At 37.4% G+C, this 12,655-nt stretch overlaps 1 protein-coding gene across 1 annotated transcript; it reads left to right on the top strand.

Annotated features, from left to right (window-relative positions):
• The first annotated feature begins 1,380 nt into the window (after positions 1 to 1,380).
• Positions 1,381 to 4,560, top strand: LOC127182102 (serine/threonine-protein kinase pim-1). Its single transcript, XM_051137214.1, has 8 exons — positions 1,381 to 1,624; positions 1,844 to 2,098; positions 2,650 to 2,741; positions 2,881 to 2,931; positions 3,040 to 3,418; positions 3,527 to 3,703; positions 3,887 to 3,975; positions 4,327 to 4,560. The coding sequence occupies exons 1-8, from the start codon at positions 1,381 to 1,383 to the stop codon at positions 4,558 to 4,560; spliced, it is 1,521 nt and encodes a 506-aa protein (XP_050993171.1).
• The last annotated feature ends 8,095 nt before the right edge of the window (positions 4,561 to 12,655 follow it).

Here is a 12,655-nt window from a genome sequence, read left to right as displayed (position 1 = left end):
CGCAGGTTAAAAAATGATTAAAAATAGTAAATGATGTTTATCTGAAAATGTAACAGTGCAAACATGTTTTCTGTAAGGGGTAGGTTGAGGGTTAGGGTTGGGTTAGGGGATAGACAATATTGTTTGGTCAGTATAAAATCTATAGAAATCTGTGGAAAGTCCCCACAATTCACAAAAACAAACATGTGTGTGTGTGTGTGTGTACGTCACTATATTATGGGGAACAAATGTGCCCACAAGTATAGTAATACCAGTAAATTTTGACCTTGTGGGGACATTTTATTTTTGGTCCCCATGAGGAAACAAGCTTATAAATCATACAGAATTACGTTTTTTAAAAATCTAAAAATGCACTATGCGTGTGTGTATATGTGTAAACTTATTGGTCCTTCTCTTCCCTGAATGGTGCACATCTTCTAGGAGGAGGCAGTGGGGAAACATCTCTTGCTAAATCTGGAGAAATACAGAGGAAATGAGGAAATGGGTAGAACCTTCTATATATATATATAAATTTTAGCACTGAAAAACAATTATATGGAACAAGCTCTGAAGTGAGCTGTAATACTGAAAATAAGCTTTTCCTCAGATGTGAGCAATGATGGAGGGCCTGTTCTCAATACCCACACTTGCAGTCTTTGCACTTGACCACTTGTCTACTTAGGCTACATGATATATGTGGTGTGTTTGGCCCCGAAGTGTTCAAGTGGCTTTAAAGGCCTATATATAAAATGTTTGATTATCCATGGGGACACACTTACAACACTGTGTTGTAAAAATGTAAGTAAAGTTTATACAGAGCTTTATTTACACATTTTGTACATTTAATACTTGGCACTATGCATGACTGTTTAATTGTGGTGCTCTAATTAAGTGATAAAAAGCAGATGCAAACGTAAAAAATATATATATAATAAAATAAAATGCCCAACACTTTATATTTTACACAAATCATTTGTAGTATCTAATTAAATTTACTTACACTGCAAAGTTAACTTGATAAATGGCGATTTTGGGGCAACTAAGTTCATGAACATGATGAACAATGTGAAATTCACAAATACTGCGCTGATAGGGTTGATTTTCCTATGTATTAAGAGCGCTGAGCTTTGCCATTTTTCAGACCCAAGACAGTTACACGCACTTTTTTCCTGTCGCGTGCACGCGCTCTCGAATGCCCACGGGTCAGGCCCAGAGTTCAGTTTTACGTGCATTCCAAAGCGTTGCAAATGTATTTGCTGTCGTCATAGAAATAATAGAACGTTCGTGTGCGCTGCTTTAATTAACCTGTGCGTGTTCGAATTCACTGAGGTTTGAGTTTCGGAGTTTGGTCATTCGCAGTTCCTGATACAGAGTTACTTGTCCAGGTGAAAAACTGTTATCATGGCACTGAAAAGAAAACACGGTTCTTGCGTTCAGGTGTACGATTTCCATCAGAGTACATCCCCAAAATCCAGCAGCAGTACGGCTGAGAAACATCCATTGCCCGTTAGTGCTGCTGATGAAAATGTGATGCCAGTGAGAAAGAGAATGAGGACGCAGAGTTTTGAGAAGCTGCTCTCTCTGAAATCCATCAAGTGGAGCAGCAGCTCAAACCACGCATCCATATTTGAGAGACACGCTGAGGGTAAATCCAATGACAATGTGTTTCATAAAGTCTGCATAATTTCCATCCATTTCAAGTATCCATTAAACTGATCAGAGGGAGAATTATTCTGTTCTGTAGGATGAAGTGTCATTAATTACCATATGTTACATAAAAATCCACACTATATCAAAATACAAAAGTTTGATCAATGCAGTGATCAGATTTTTATTCCATGCCATGTCATACATCTTAAAACAGATGAAAATGAGAGAACATCTTTTCTCACTGGCCAAAAGAGAAAACGAGGTTCCCTCAGCGCTCACAACATCTCATCCCTAACATCCAGCGCCAGTGTGGCTGAGGAACATCTGCCTGTTAGTGCTGGTGAAGAATATGAGATGTTAGTGAAAAAGAGGAAAAGGACTGATAGTTTTGAAAAGCTGCTCCCACTTAAATATGCCAAGTGGAGCAGCAGCTCAGACCAGGGATCAACACATGAGAGACGAGCTGGAGGTAAACCAAATAACCATTTGACAATGTGTAACTGTCTGCTGTTTACTAGAGCTCTGCACATAAACACAACATAATGTTCAGCTAAATATAAGTATCTATTAATAAGAATTTAATTAATTCAGTGAAATGTTTCTGAATGATGAAACAGATGAAACATGGTTTGAAGAAGTTCTAATTTTAGACCTCATGTAGCAACTGAAGAATCATCAAAACACGAGTATGCAGTGCTTAATTATTTGATTGAAACATGCTTCTGTTTGATATTCCCCTTTTCAGATCATTCTCCACAGTCCATTGCCTGGTCTCAAGAGGTTCAGGATTTTCAGAAACCTCTTTCTAGTGATCCTGAAGTCCTTCCTCCTGCAGATCAGCAGGTTCAAAGTCCTCCAGCTCCAGTCCACCAGAGTCCAGTCAGTCCAGCATCAGCTGACAACAGCATAGTGGACTTGACGACTGAGAGTGAGTTTACTGCCATAATCTAAACATTACATACACTGCTATCAATGCTTGAGATTTCATTTCAAATACAATTATCAATCTTTTCATTGAAGACATTCTGAGCCGGTACGAAATTGGCAGAAAGCTTGGTGAGGGAGGATTCGGCTCCGTATATGAAGGGAAACGACTGGAGGATGGCCTTGAGGTATTGTCATTCTTACAATATTTAACTGCATTGTTTTCTATTAACATGTCTATCTTAAATCATCTCAGTCTATATTATGTTCTTTATTTAGTCCACTTGTTTTGTTGCAAATGTATCAATGTTATGTTTTGTTGTACAGGTGGCAGTGAAAATTGCCAAAAAGCCAAAGAACATGAAATATATCAATATTGTAAGTAGCTCCACTCACTGTGCAAACATACTGACAACAATTTGTCCAAGATTCTGCAAAAGTCCTTATTTGTTAAGCACCTCCATCTAACAATGACCTTTCCTATAGTCTGGCCATCCCACACCCCTTCCATTAGAGGTTGCCCTATTAATCCTGGTCAACAGGGAGCCAAAAGCTCCAGAGATCATTCAGTTGCTGGACTGGCAGGACCAGCCTGAATATTACATCATGGTCATGGAGCGTCCCTCACCCTGCGAAGAGCTGTGGGACTATCTAAAGCGTCACGGTGGCATCCTCAAGGAGGAAACGGCACGGTTCATCATGGCACAAGCAACGATGGCCGCTCACATCTGCTGTCTACGAGGAGTGTTTCACCGTGACATTAAGCTAGAGAACCTGCTGATTAACCCCGACACCCTGGAGGTCAAACTCATCGACTTTGGGTGCGGGGATCTCCTGAGAGACTCCGGCTATACACATTTCCTTGGTACGTATTATGCATCAAACCTGTAGTTTGGGAGCATTTTTTTATTTAACAACCATATATGTTGTAGTATTTCAAGCTTACCCATCAGGCAAAATCATTTTGCCACAGGCACACGAGAATACTTCCCTCCTGAGTATGACGTGTGGCGCCGGTACCACGGGAGACCAGCTACTGCGTGGTCTCTGGGAGTGCTCTTATTCGTCATGGTGTGTGGACGCTTCCCACAAGAAGAAGACCTAGACACGATTGAGCACGACAACTGGTCCGTGCCTGGCTTGTCAGAGGGTAAGATGCCATTCATAACAACAAAGACCAACTGTAGTTTAAATCAAACAAAACAAGGAAACATGGCTGGAAAACTAGCATCCAAGCCAAGTGGCTTTATAAAAGATCATTTGGATAATACAGAAATTATACCTGATTTTCTGACTGTACAGTATCTTTCTCTCTTTCATTGTTTTTGCACAGATTGCTGCCACCTGATTCAGTCTCTCCTGCAGCAAAACCCAAGCCAGCGGATGGATTTGAGGGATATCCTTCTGCACAAATGGTTTCAGGTATTTATGTTACATTTTCCCTAAAAATTCTGTTCTTTAAGAATAAAGAAAATCTTTAGTAAAATTTCTTCCAATTGTAAAATATGTAGCCAATAACCCTGATTTTTCTTCCAGGTCGCCGAATAAGATGTAAAGAGGAAAATGTAAATAGTGCAAATGAAATGTAGATATTATTTGCACTATTTACTGCAACAGCTCTAGAGTTCCTCAAGTCAGCATAACATCTGGCAGTCTGACCTGAGTGCCGATCCCTCCACGCCTTAGCATCTTGCTGGGCTGGCGAGCCTTGATAGAGTCTGACACCTTGGCTTGTGGCAGTTATGTTAGCGTCTGCCGATATTACTTGCCTAGGGACAGTGCAACAGCCGTCTGTATGACAGAGCTACACTTCATGGCCATAGTCCCGGAGTCCCTCTTTTGGCCATCCCAGAGGTCCCTATGGAAGCCGGTCCTGCCACGGCTGTCCCAGAGGTCTCTGCATTGGCTGCCACAGAATTTCGGGTCTTGGCCTCTCCACCCCAGAGCTCATCATCTGCATGGTCCCTCAGTGCCTTAGCATGTTGCGAGGCTGCCAAACCCTGGTAGCTTCTGGCTCCTTGGTTTGAGGCAGTGATATTTGCATCTTGGCAGTATTACTTGCTTATCTGGTGGCCACATATGCAAATACATTGAAAAAAAGTATAAAAAATGATTTAAAAGCACTTTATGTAAGTTATGTAAGCACTAAGAGGCAATAGGCAATAATTTATTGGAAGATATAATTTTGTACATTAATTTTTTTTTTTTTCATTTTGTACATGAATGTTTTTATTGTCATTTTTCAACTCTATGTACTCAAATGAAATGTGTATTAATAAATCATATACAATAAAATACTGATGCCTTGGTTGAACTGTTTTCATAAAATTTAGTTCACAGCAGCAGAATGTCTTGTCAAGGGGGTTGAATAATTTTGAATGCATATATATATATATATATATATATATATATATATAGTGTTGGGAAGGTTACTTGGGAAATGTAATATGTTACAGATTACAAGTTACTCAATTTAAAATGTAATAAGTAGTGTAACATTTCAATTACTTTATTAATTACTTTTGATTACTTTTTGATTACTTTTCTAAATTACTAATATTTTCAACTGTTAATCATTTTGAAACATTTAAACCAGGTAGAGTTAACCTTACAGTAGCACTCAACACTGATTACTGTCAGACTTTAAAAAACCTTCATCACTTGAATTATGATTATAATAAGTAAGGGATAATATACATCTTTATTTTGCGATAGCAACTGGCTAGATGTACATTATCCCACTTATATATTTGAACGGAAAGCTTTCATGAAGAAATCAGTTGCTAACAAGTGGCAAGTTTAAACTAGACAGATACAGTGCAGTCATACCACTTTTATTATACAACATTTAATCACTTAAATAATTAAGTACTTACAGTACTAGTTTGTTAGTTATCAAAATGTACAAAACAAAATAGCAGCAGCCATAACCATCCAATAAATCACAATATGTTAAGCTTAGTGTTACTTTTGAAACAAAGTCTCAGATTTCAAATTCATTAGGAAATTCAAGCAATAAATACTGTTTTGGCGCTCTTTAATGTGGAGTGATAGATTCTTGTAGCTTGTGTGTACTCATCTGTGCGCAATCAAACGTATTGCAAAACATTCGTGACAGTTTCGTATTGGTTCTGGATCCAGTGCTCTGTTGCTACACTGGAACGTACTCGCCAAACTGAACAGTGTGCTTTTTTCCAGTTTACCAGGACCCAGATATTCCTGTTTATTTGTCAGCAAACGTCAAAATCATGAGTTTTTATGTAACCTTACAAAATTACATTAATTTGTAGGCTATGTACATCTGTAAGTGTAGCGTTCTTTTGGTTGAACATTGGTATGTTGTTAAAAGGAGATACTAACCTTGGAGGAAAAATGACATGGACGCTTTTTTATCATTTTTATTATATTTATTTTTTGTTTTACATTTATTTTATGTCATTTCTATCACATATTTACACAGGTATGCATTAAGCAATCTGTGAAACATTAATAATTAACTTTACATTTGTTGTCTGTAAGCTTTTTGTACATAACGCCTTCTTAATATTAATAATGTGTTCGCTTGTGTCACATCAACACATTGAGGACTAGTGACACTTAAAAATAAAACAAAGGAATAAATTATCAGCTTAGTTACTAATTCAAACATAAGATGGAAATAAATACCTTTTAAATGACAAATAATAGACATTTCAAAACATTCACATTTAACAGTTCACATTTTAAAATGTACTTAAAATAATCAAATATTACATTAAAAATAATGCACACTTCAAAATGCATTTAAAAAAGACATTTAGGAGTTGCTTTGTTTTGCTAATTTACTTTTTTTTAAAGACACCCCACATGCCACTCAGTAGATTTTTCATTATAAATTTTGGAGAGCATTGCAATTAAGGAAAGATTTTGCAAACATATCCACTTATTATAGCTGGACAATCACTGACAGGATTTAGATAAAGTTGGATGAGGCACATTGCCACTCAACGACACAGTCCCGTTAGGTTGTCATGGCAACCAGATGCACTGCAGACTGATTTCAGTCTGGTGAGCGAAGGCTAACCTGTCTGGTCTGATCACAAAGAAGAGCTACTGTAGCTCAAATTGCTTCAACTTAATGCTGGCCATAATAGAAAGGTGTCAGAACACAGTGCATGGCAGTTTGCTGCGTAGACGAGTGCCATGTGAGCAGGTGTCAGAACTAGACCATTGAGCAATAAAAGAAAGGTTGCCTGGTCTAAAAAATCATGTGGATAACTGGGTGCATGTGTGCTGTTTACATGGGAAAGCAATTGCAGCAGGATGCACTGTGAGATGAAGGCAGGCCAGTCGAGGCAGTGTTATACTCTAGGTAATGTTCTGTTGGGAAACCTTGAGTTCTGGCATTCATGTTAAATGTCACTTTGACACCACCTAACCTGTAGACCACCTAGACTCCTTCATGGAAATGGTGTTTGTTTCCTATGTTCCTATGTCCAGGAATGGTTTGAGGAACATGACAGAGTTCAAGGTGTTTCCTTGGCCTCAAAATGTCAGATTTCAGTCTGATTGAGATTTTATAGGAAGTGCTGGACCAACGAATCCAATCAGTGGAGGGAGGCCCCACCTCATATAGGACTTCAGAATCTACTGCCTTGGTACCAGAGACAAAAAGACATGTTAATAGGTCTTGTTTTGGCAGCACAAAGGGGACATACACAATATTAGGCAGGTGGTTTTAATGTTGTGGCTAATACAAGATAAAATAATATCTTTGCACTTAGAATGTGAGGCACAGCCAGTGGAGTGTTTTCATGACATGTCATCAATTGGCCCTATTGGCGGCATGGAACGTCAACAACACCACTGAACTAAACAAAACTTGCATGTTTTGTTGATTATTGCTGCTGAAAATGATCAATTATTGTCATGTTTTGAGCTGTATTAATTTGTCGGACCGGGAAAACATTTGGAGTGCTATAGACTGCCAAAAGTTCTAAGAAATCAAGGAGAAGAGTGCAAAAAAAACTGAGGAAAGAAGGTGTTTGTGGTTGGCCAAACTGAACCAGGATTTCCAGGGCAAGAATCTTGACAACATTCCTGTTTGTTCATATCATTTCTGGTCAGGTAGGTGAAATATTAGGCTAATATCTTAACTTATACTGCTGGTACATATCTTTCCCACCTATGAACTTTAGTTTGTCAAAATATTGAGCCCTTTCCTGCTTACCGAGTCCTTCTCTATATGATTTAGCTGCTTTCACACGTTTTTCCCATGGTGTAGACAGCATAAATTAGCAGAACAATGTATTCAGTAGTACATTAACCTTGCAATCCATGTTGTTGTAGTATTGCCAATATGGCCGCACATCCAGGAAACTGACCAAATAAGTGCAAACTCTCTATCCACCTGTTTCCAAGGGGCGCTACTGTAAAAAAGAACGTGGGAACAACTTCCGGTGAGGCGACAGTAGTGTTATACCAATGGTTTGTTGTGTGCTAATTAGCGAGAGGCTAAGTGTTTTTTGGATCATTGTTTACTTTGTAAAGTTGCAAACCTTTATGAGAGATGTCATTACAGTGCTCAGGGACAACATGTGCTGTTTGAAGCTGTGCTCTCACATCATTAGCAAGTTTGTATCGCTAAATTTTGAATGACTGCTAACTAGTGATGTGATATTTGAACTGAGGCATGGGAGCTTGTGTTAAGGGATGTGCCAGATGAAGCCTCGATTCCAGGCTTGTGTTGTTAACGTAGAAATCATAAAAACCAGTGACAAACGAAACCTCACTTTCTCTCCAGTCCCATGCGCGACTGAATTTGTGTGTCGGTTTAAACCCCCAGATATTACTTATGAATTTATATTTTTAAATAACCAGTTATACAAGTAATGTAAAAATATAAATTATTTCAGAAAAATCAAATATTTGCCATACTGTATGCACTTCATGTGTACATCATTCTTCTATTACATCAAATAGATATTCGTACTAGCATTTAATGCCACAGTTTAATGTGCAAATGAATTTATCAGAGACAGAAATTCAACAAACAAACACACTTGATCTGTGGAAACTGTGGTGAATGTTTCGTCTGACGGTGTTTCTTTCACAAGCTTTTGGCTGCTTTATTTTTTACTAACCACCAGATCGCACTGTTTTCGACACACTCGAAGTATTGAATCTTTTCCCGAAACAGTCATAGGAAAATGTAAGTGCTTCACGAGGCTTTATTTCCCCATCAGTATTGTCAACTGTTGCATGAATGAGTGTCACGTCCCGCTTGTTTACTACGGACCGGAAGACGCTCCCACTTTTGACGCAAGGCCTCATGGGGCGTAGGAAACTTGTGGATAATGACATTCATATCGAAAATATAACGTGTGAATTCCGCTTAAATATTTCTTACACACTTCTATATGACTTGAAACAGTCCTCATTCCAAATGATTGTTTTTTAAGGTTTTAAGTTTAAGTTTTAAAACGTTTAAAGCAGCAAAACGCAATGAAATGGTCATCTAGTGCAAGTTAACATAGGAAAACAACTGAACAGCGTGGCGAACTCTAAAACGTTTTGCGTTTGTTTGTTCACATGACACAACAGTAGCTTTCCCTGGTGAAAAAAACAGCATATGCTGGTAGGTATGTTTTGATGCTGGTTTAAGCTGGTCCTTTGCTGGTTCATGCTGGTCCTTGACCAGCAACATGACCAGCAAAAACCAGCAAAGGACCAGCATAAACCAGCATCAAAACCTACCTAACCAGCATTCCAGCATCAAAACATACCTACCAGCATATGCTGTTTTTTCACCAGGGTAGGTTTCTCAAAGTTACCTCTTGGAAGTAGACTTTTGTTTTAACTGACTGTAGGTAAATATCCACTTTATTCAGACATCAACAGCTTGATCAACAGCAGATCTTGTGAGTGAACAGTTGGAACGAACGCGAATCAATTCACTGTTTTGTTTTGGTTGAGAAGGAATGAACCGACTCAGTGGTGTGAATAGTTTGGAAATTAATGGCATCGCTGGATCAGTCGACAGAAATACGGGACAGACGGGAAAACGTTTCTCAAGTCACTCGGAAATCTCACTGGTCACAGTATGTACACTCATACAGCTACACACTAGGACTAGATAGTTTTTAGTGACATACCCTGCTGAAAAAAGCTATAGATACCATAACACAATTTGTAATGGGTTCACTGGTTATAATGGGACTTGTATTGGTTTTAACAGAAACTGTAATGGACCCTGAGGGTTTCCATTTAGAATTGATCGCCTTCTATTGGTGACTTGTTAAAACCACTAAATCCTAATGCAATATGTCCCAAAACACACTACAGAATGCCATTTTAATGGTTTTAATGGTTAAAAGTCGATGGTTTGTGATGTTTGTAATGGTATTTGTAAACCATTAGAATTTCTGTAATGGTTTCTATTGTTTTATCAGCAGGGAACAGACTGATGGATTCTGCTTTCGGATTGAAATAGTTGAAATAGACTTGCATTGCTTATGGGTTCTACATAATTAGCCTTTTTAACAAAGTAAATGAGAAGGTAAATGCAGCATAAACCTCCAGTTTTAACCCAAATGCCACTGAATCTCAAGAATAATGCATTTAAAGCTCTTGAGAGAAGCCTGCATTATTAATATCCTTCACTGGATGACAGATATGCTTCATGACCTCCCTCACCGAACAAGACATTTGACATTTTGAACTTCACAGTGGAATAAAATAAATCATTTTAATCGGTCACTTGGTTTTATAGACCAGTCAGTAATGAAACAGACTGACTTTTGTATCTCTAAATCATCACATACAGACCATCATTCATTCTAACTGAAAACAGTTCATTTCACTTCCATCTACTTCTTTACCAATAAAGTAATCAATAGCATCTCTGTAAAGTTACTAGACAATGAAACAGTTCAACTCTAAAAAAAATAATCAGCAGTTTTCCATTACAGTAAAATTCCCCATTAAAAGTAAACATAAACTTTAAACCACTATTTTCTGAGAATTGTTTTGTGTCTGTTTCATAGCGTAACATAAACAACTATGGATTGTGGTTTTGTAATGCCCTACGGCATCAGCATCATTGCAACTTGGAAATTGTGAGAGGAAATAGGCACAGAACAAGAAATTATTACAAATATTAGAAAAAAAATGGTACACTTGTGAGATGTGAGACATGAATAACAGCTGCAATACAGAGATCAGAAAGCACTGTTAGTCCTGAAGAAACAGTTAGGAACTGATACACAATCTGTCTTTGCACAAACCTAGGATTAATATACTAAGCATTATCAATTTTAGTACAAGTACTTCTGGTGACATAAGCATTAGTATTCAAGATCATGTCTAGCTCAGTCACGAAACATTTCTTCTTGAACCACGATGCAAAGTTCTTCAGAGACTTTGTGATCTATTTCAAGGATAAAGTACAATGCTTTCTTGGGAGAAGGACTGCTGCATGGAAACAACCTCAAAAGCCACTAGGAAGTGTGGCTTATATTCTATAGGCCTGGAACTGAGGGACCCCATGTGGAGAGACATGCAAAGACACAGCACCCCTATAAACAGAGAGGCTCATGGGCCATGCAAAAACTCCCATCTCAGTGCTCATGTAGCAACAGACATGAACCAGTGACGAGTATATAGTCATTGTAGTGACTGTAATGTAATGTGAATGTGTATGGTTTTTATTCACACATCACAGACATTCTGAGAGATAGTGTGGCATTTTGTTAATAATTTTCTATGATTTTTGCCAGTAATGTAAGCATTTATTTGTATGCCTATTTGTGATGAATATTTTTTCTAAAACACTACAAGATATTTTATAAAGAGCCTTTAAAGTTATGTCCCTCAGTCTGAACTTAACCCCATCACACTAACCATTCTACGCTCATAGTAATTTAGACTCTGCTCATATGTGACATCATTTACCAGAAATGACATCGTTCAGGCCTCTTTAACCATGGTGCAGAAAATGGTGAGTATATCATACTTTTTATTCATATTTTTAAGACATATTATAGTCAGGGAGCGTACTGTCAACAATTCAACCCTGTCACGTAAAATTAAGATGGAAAATTAATATTTTTAAACATTTTATTTAAACTATATACAATGTACTAATTTTATTGCTGCCATAAATGGTGTACTCTCCTAACTACATGAAGAGCAGTGGCTATTTTGAGTGAAAAACTCAACCCCGTCACAAATATACTTATTATTGCTGCCATAAATGGTGTACTCTCTCTATATACCTATACTCTATACTCTAAATATACGTATTTCTCATTGTTACAGGGTTGTAAACTTTTGACAGGGTCGAGTTATTTACTTGATTTATTTTATTTATTTTATTGCTGCCATAAATGGTCTATTCTATATATATATCTATACTTTAAACTCTAAATATACGTATTTCTCATTTTTAACGGGTTGTAAACTTATGACCAGTGTTGGGGAGTAACTAGTTACATGTAACGGAATTACGTAATTTAATTACAAAATAAATGTAATTGTAATTAGTTACAGTTACTTTTTAAAAATGCCAGTGATTACAAAGGGGATTACATCTGAATTTTTTCACACACCCACCCCCACTTACAGATTCAATTGACTTCTTTCATAAATTGCATTGACTGCTCTAAAATGAGACACCAATGTTTCAGGAGTTTAGGACACTAAACTCCTAAAATAATTTTATTTCCTATTTGGGTTTATGGATAAACTTTATTTTTTAAGATTGTTTTTTCCAAGGCATTGTTAGATGCTAGTGTTTTCTGTCATAACTATGCAAACATTTGATTTCAAACCCAGTAAGAAAACTGGTATGACTGCACTGTATCCCTAAAATGTCTAGTTTGAACTTGCCGTTTGCTAGCAACTGATTTCTTCATGAAAGCTTTGCATTCAAATATTTCAGCTCAGATCAGTGTTTCGTGTCTAATAATTTTGACACAAAACATCTAAATAATCTATCAAGGAGCTGTGTAATAAGTGAGATAATGTACATTCAGCCAGTTGTTATCGCAAAATAAAGATGTATGTTATCCCTTACTTATTATAATCTTAATTCAAGTGATAAAGGATTTTGAAAGTCTGACAG

The sequence above is a fragment of the Labeo rohita genome, chromosome 19 (assembly GCF_022985175.1).
Source record: "Labeo rohita strain BAU-BD-2019 chromosome 19, IGBB_LRoh.1.0, whole genome shotgun sequence".
Lineage (NCBI taxonomy): Eukaryota > Metazoa > Chordata > Actinopteri > Cypriniformes > Cyprinidae > Labeo > Labeo rohita.
This window is presented reverse-complemented; position numbering and strand designations above follow the sequence as displayed.

Bases quoted from the DNA above. Each gene is read 5' to 3' on its own strand.
- LOC127182102 (XM_051137214.1), top strand. From the start codon at position 1,381: ATGGCACTGAAAAGAAAACACGGTTCTTGCGTTCAGGTGTACGATTTC. The intron at 2,099-2,649 runs GTAAACCAAATA...TTTTCATTGAAG, and splicing joins ACATGAGAGACGAGCTGGAG to ACATTCTGAGCCGGTACGAA. The intron at 3,419-3,526 runs GTACGTATTATG...ATTTTGCCACAG, and splicing joins CGGCTATACACATTTCCTTG to GCACACGAGAATACTTCCCT.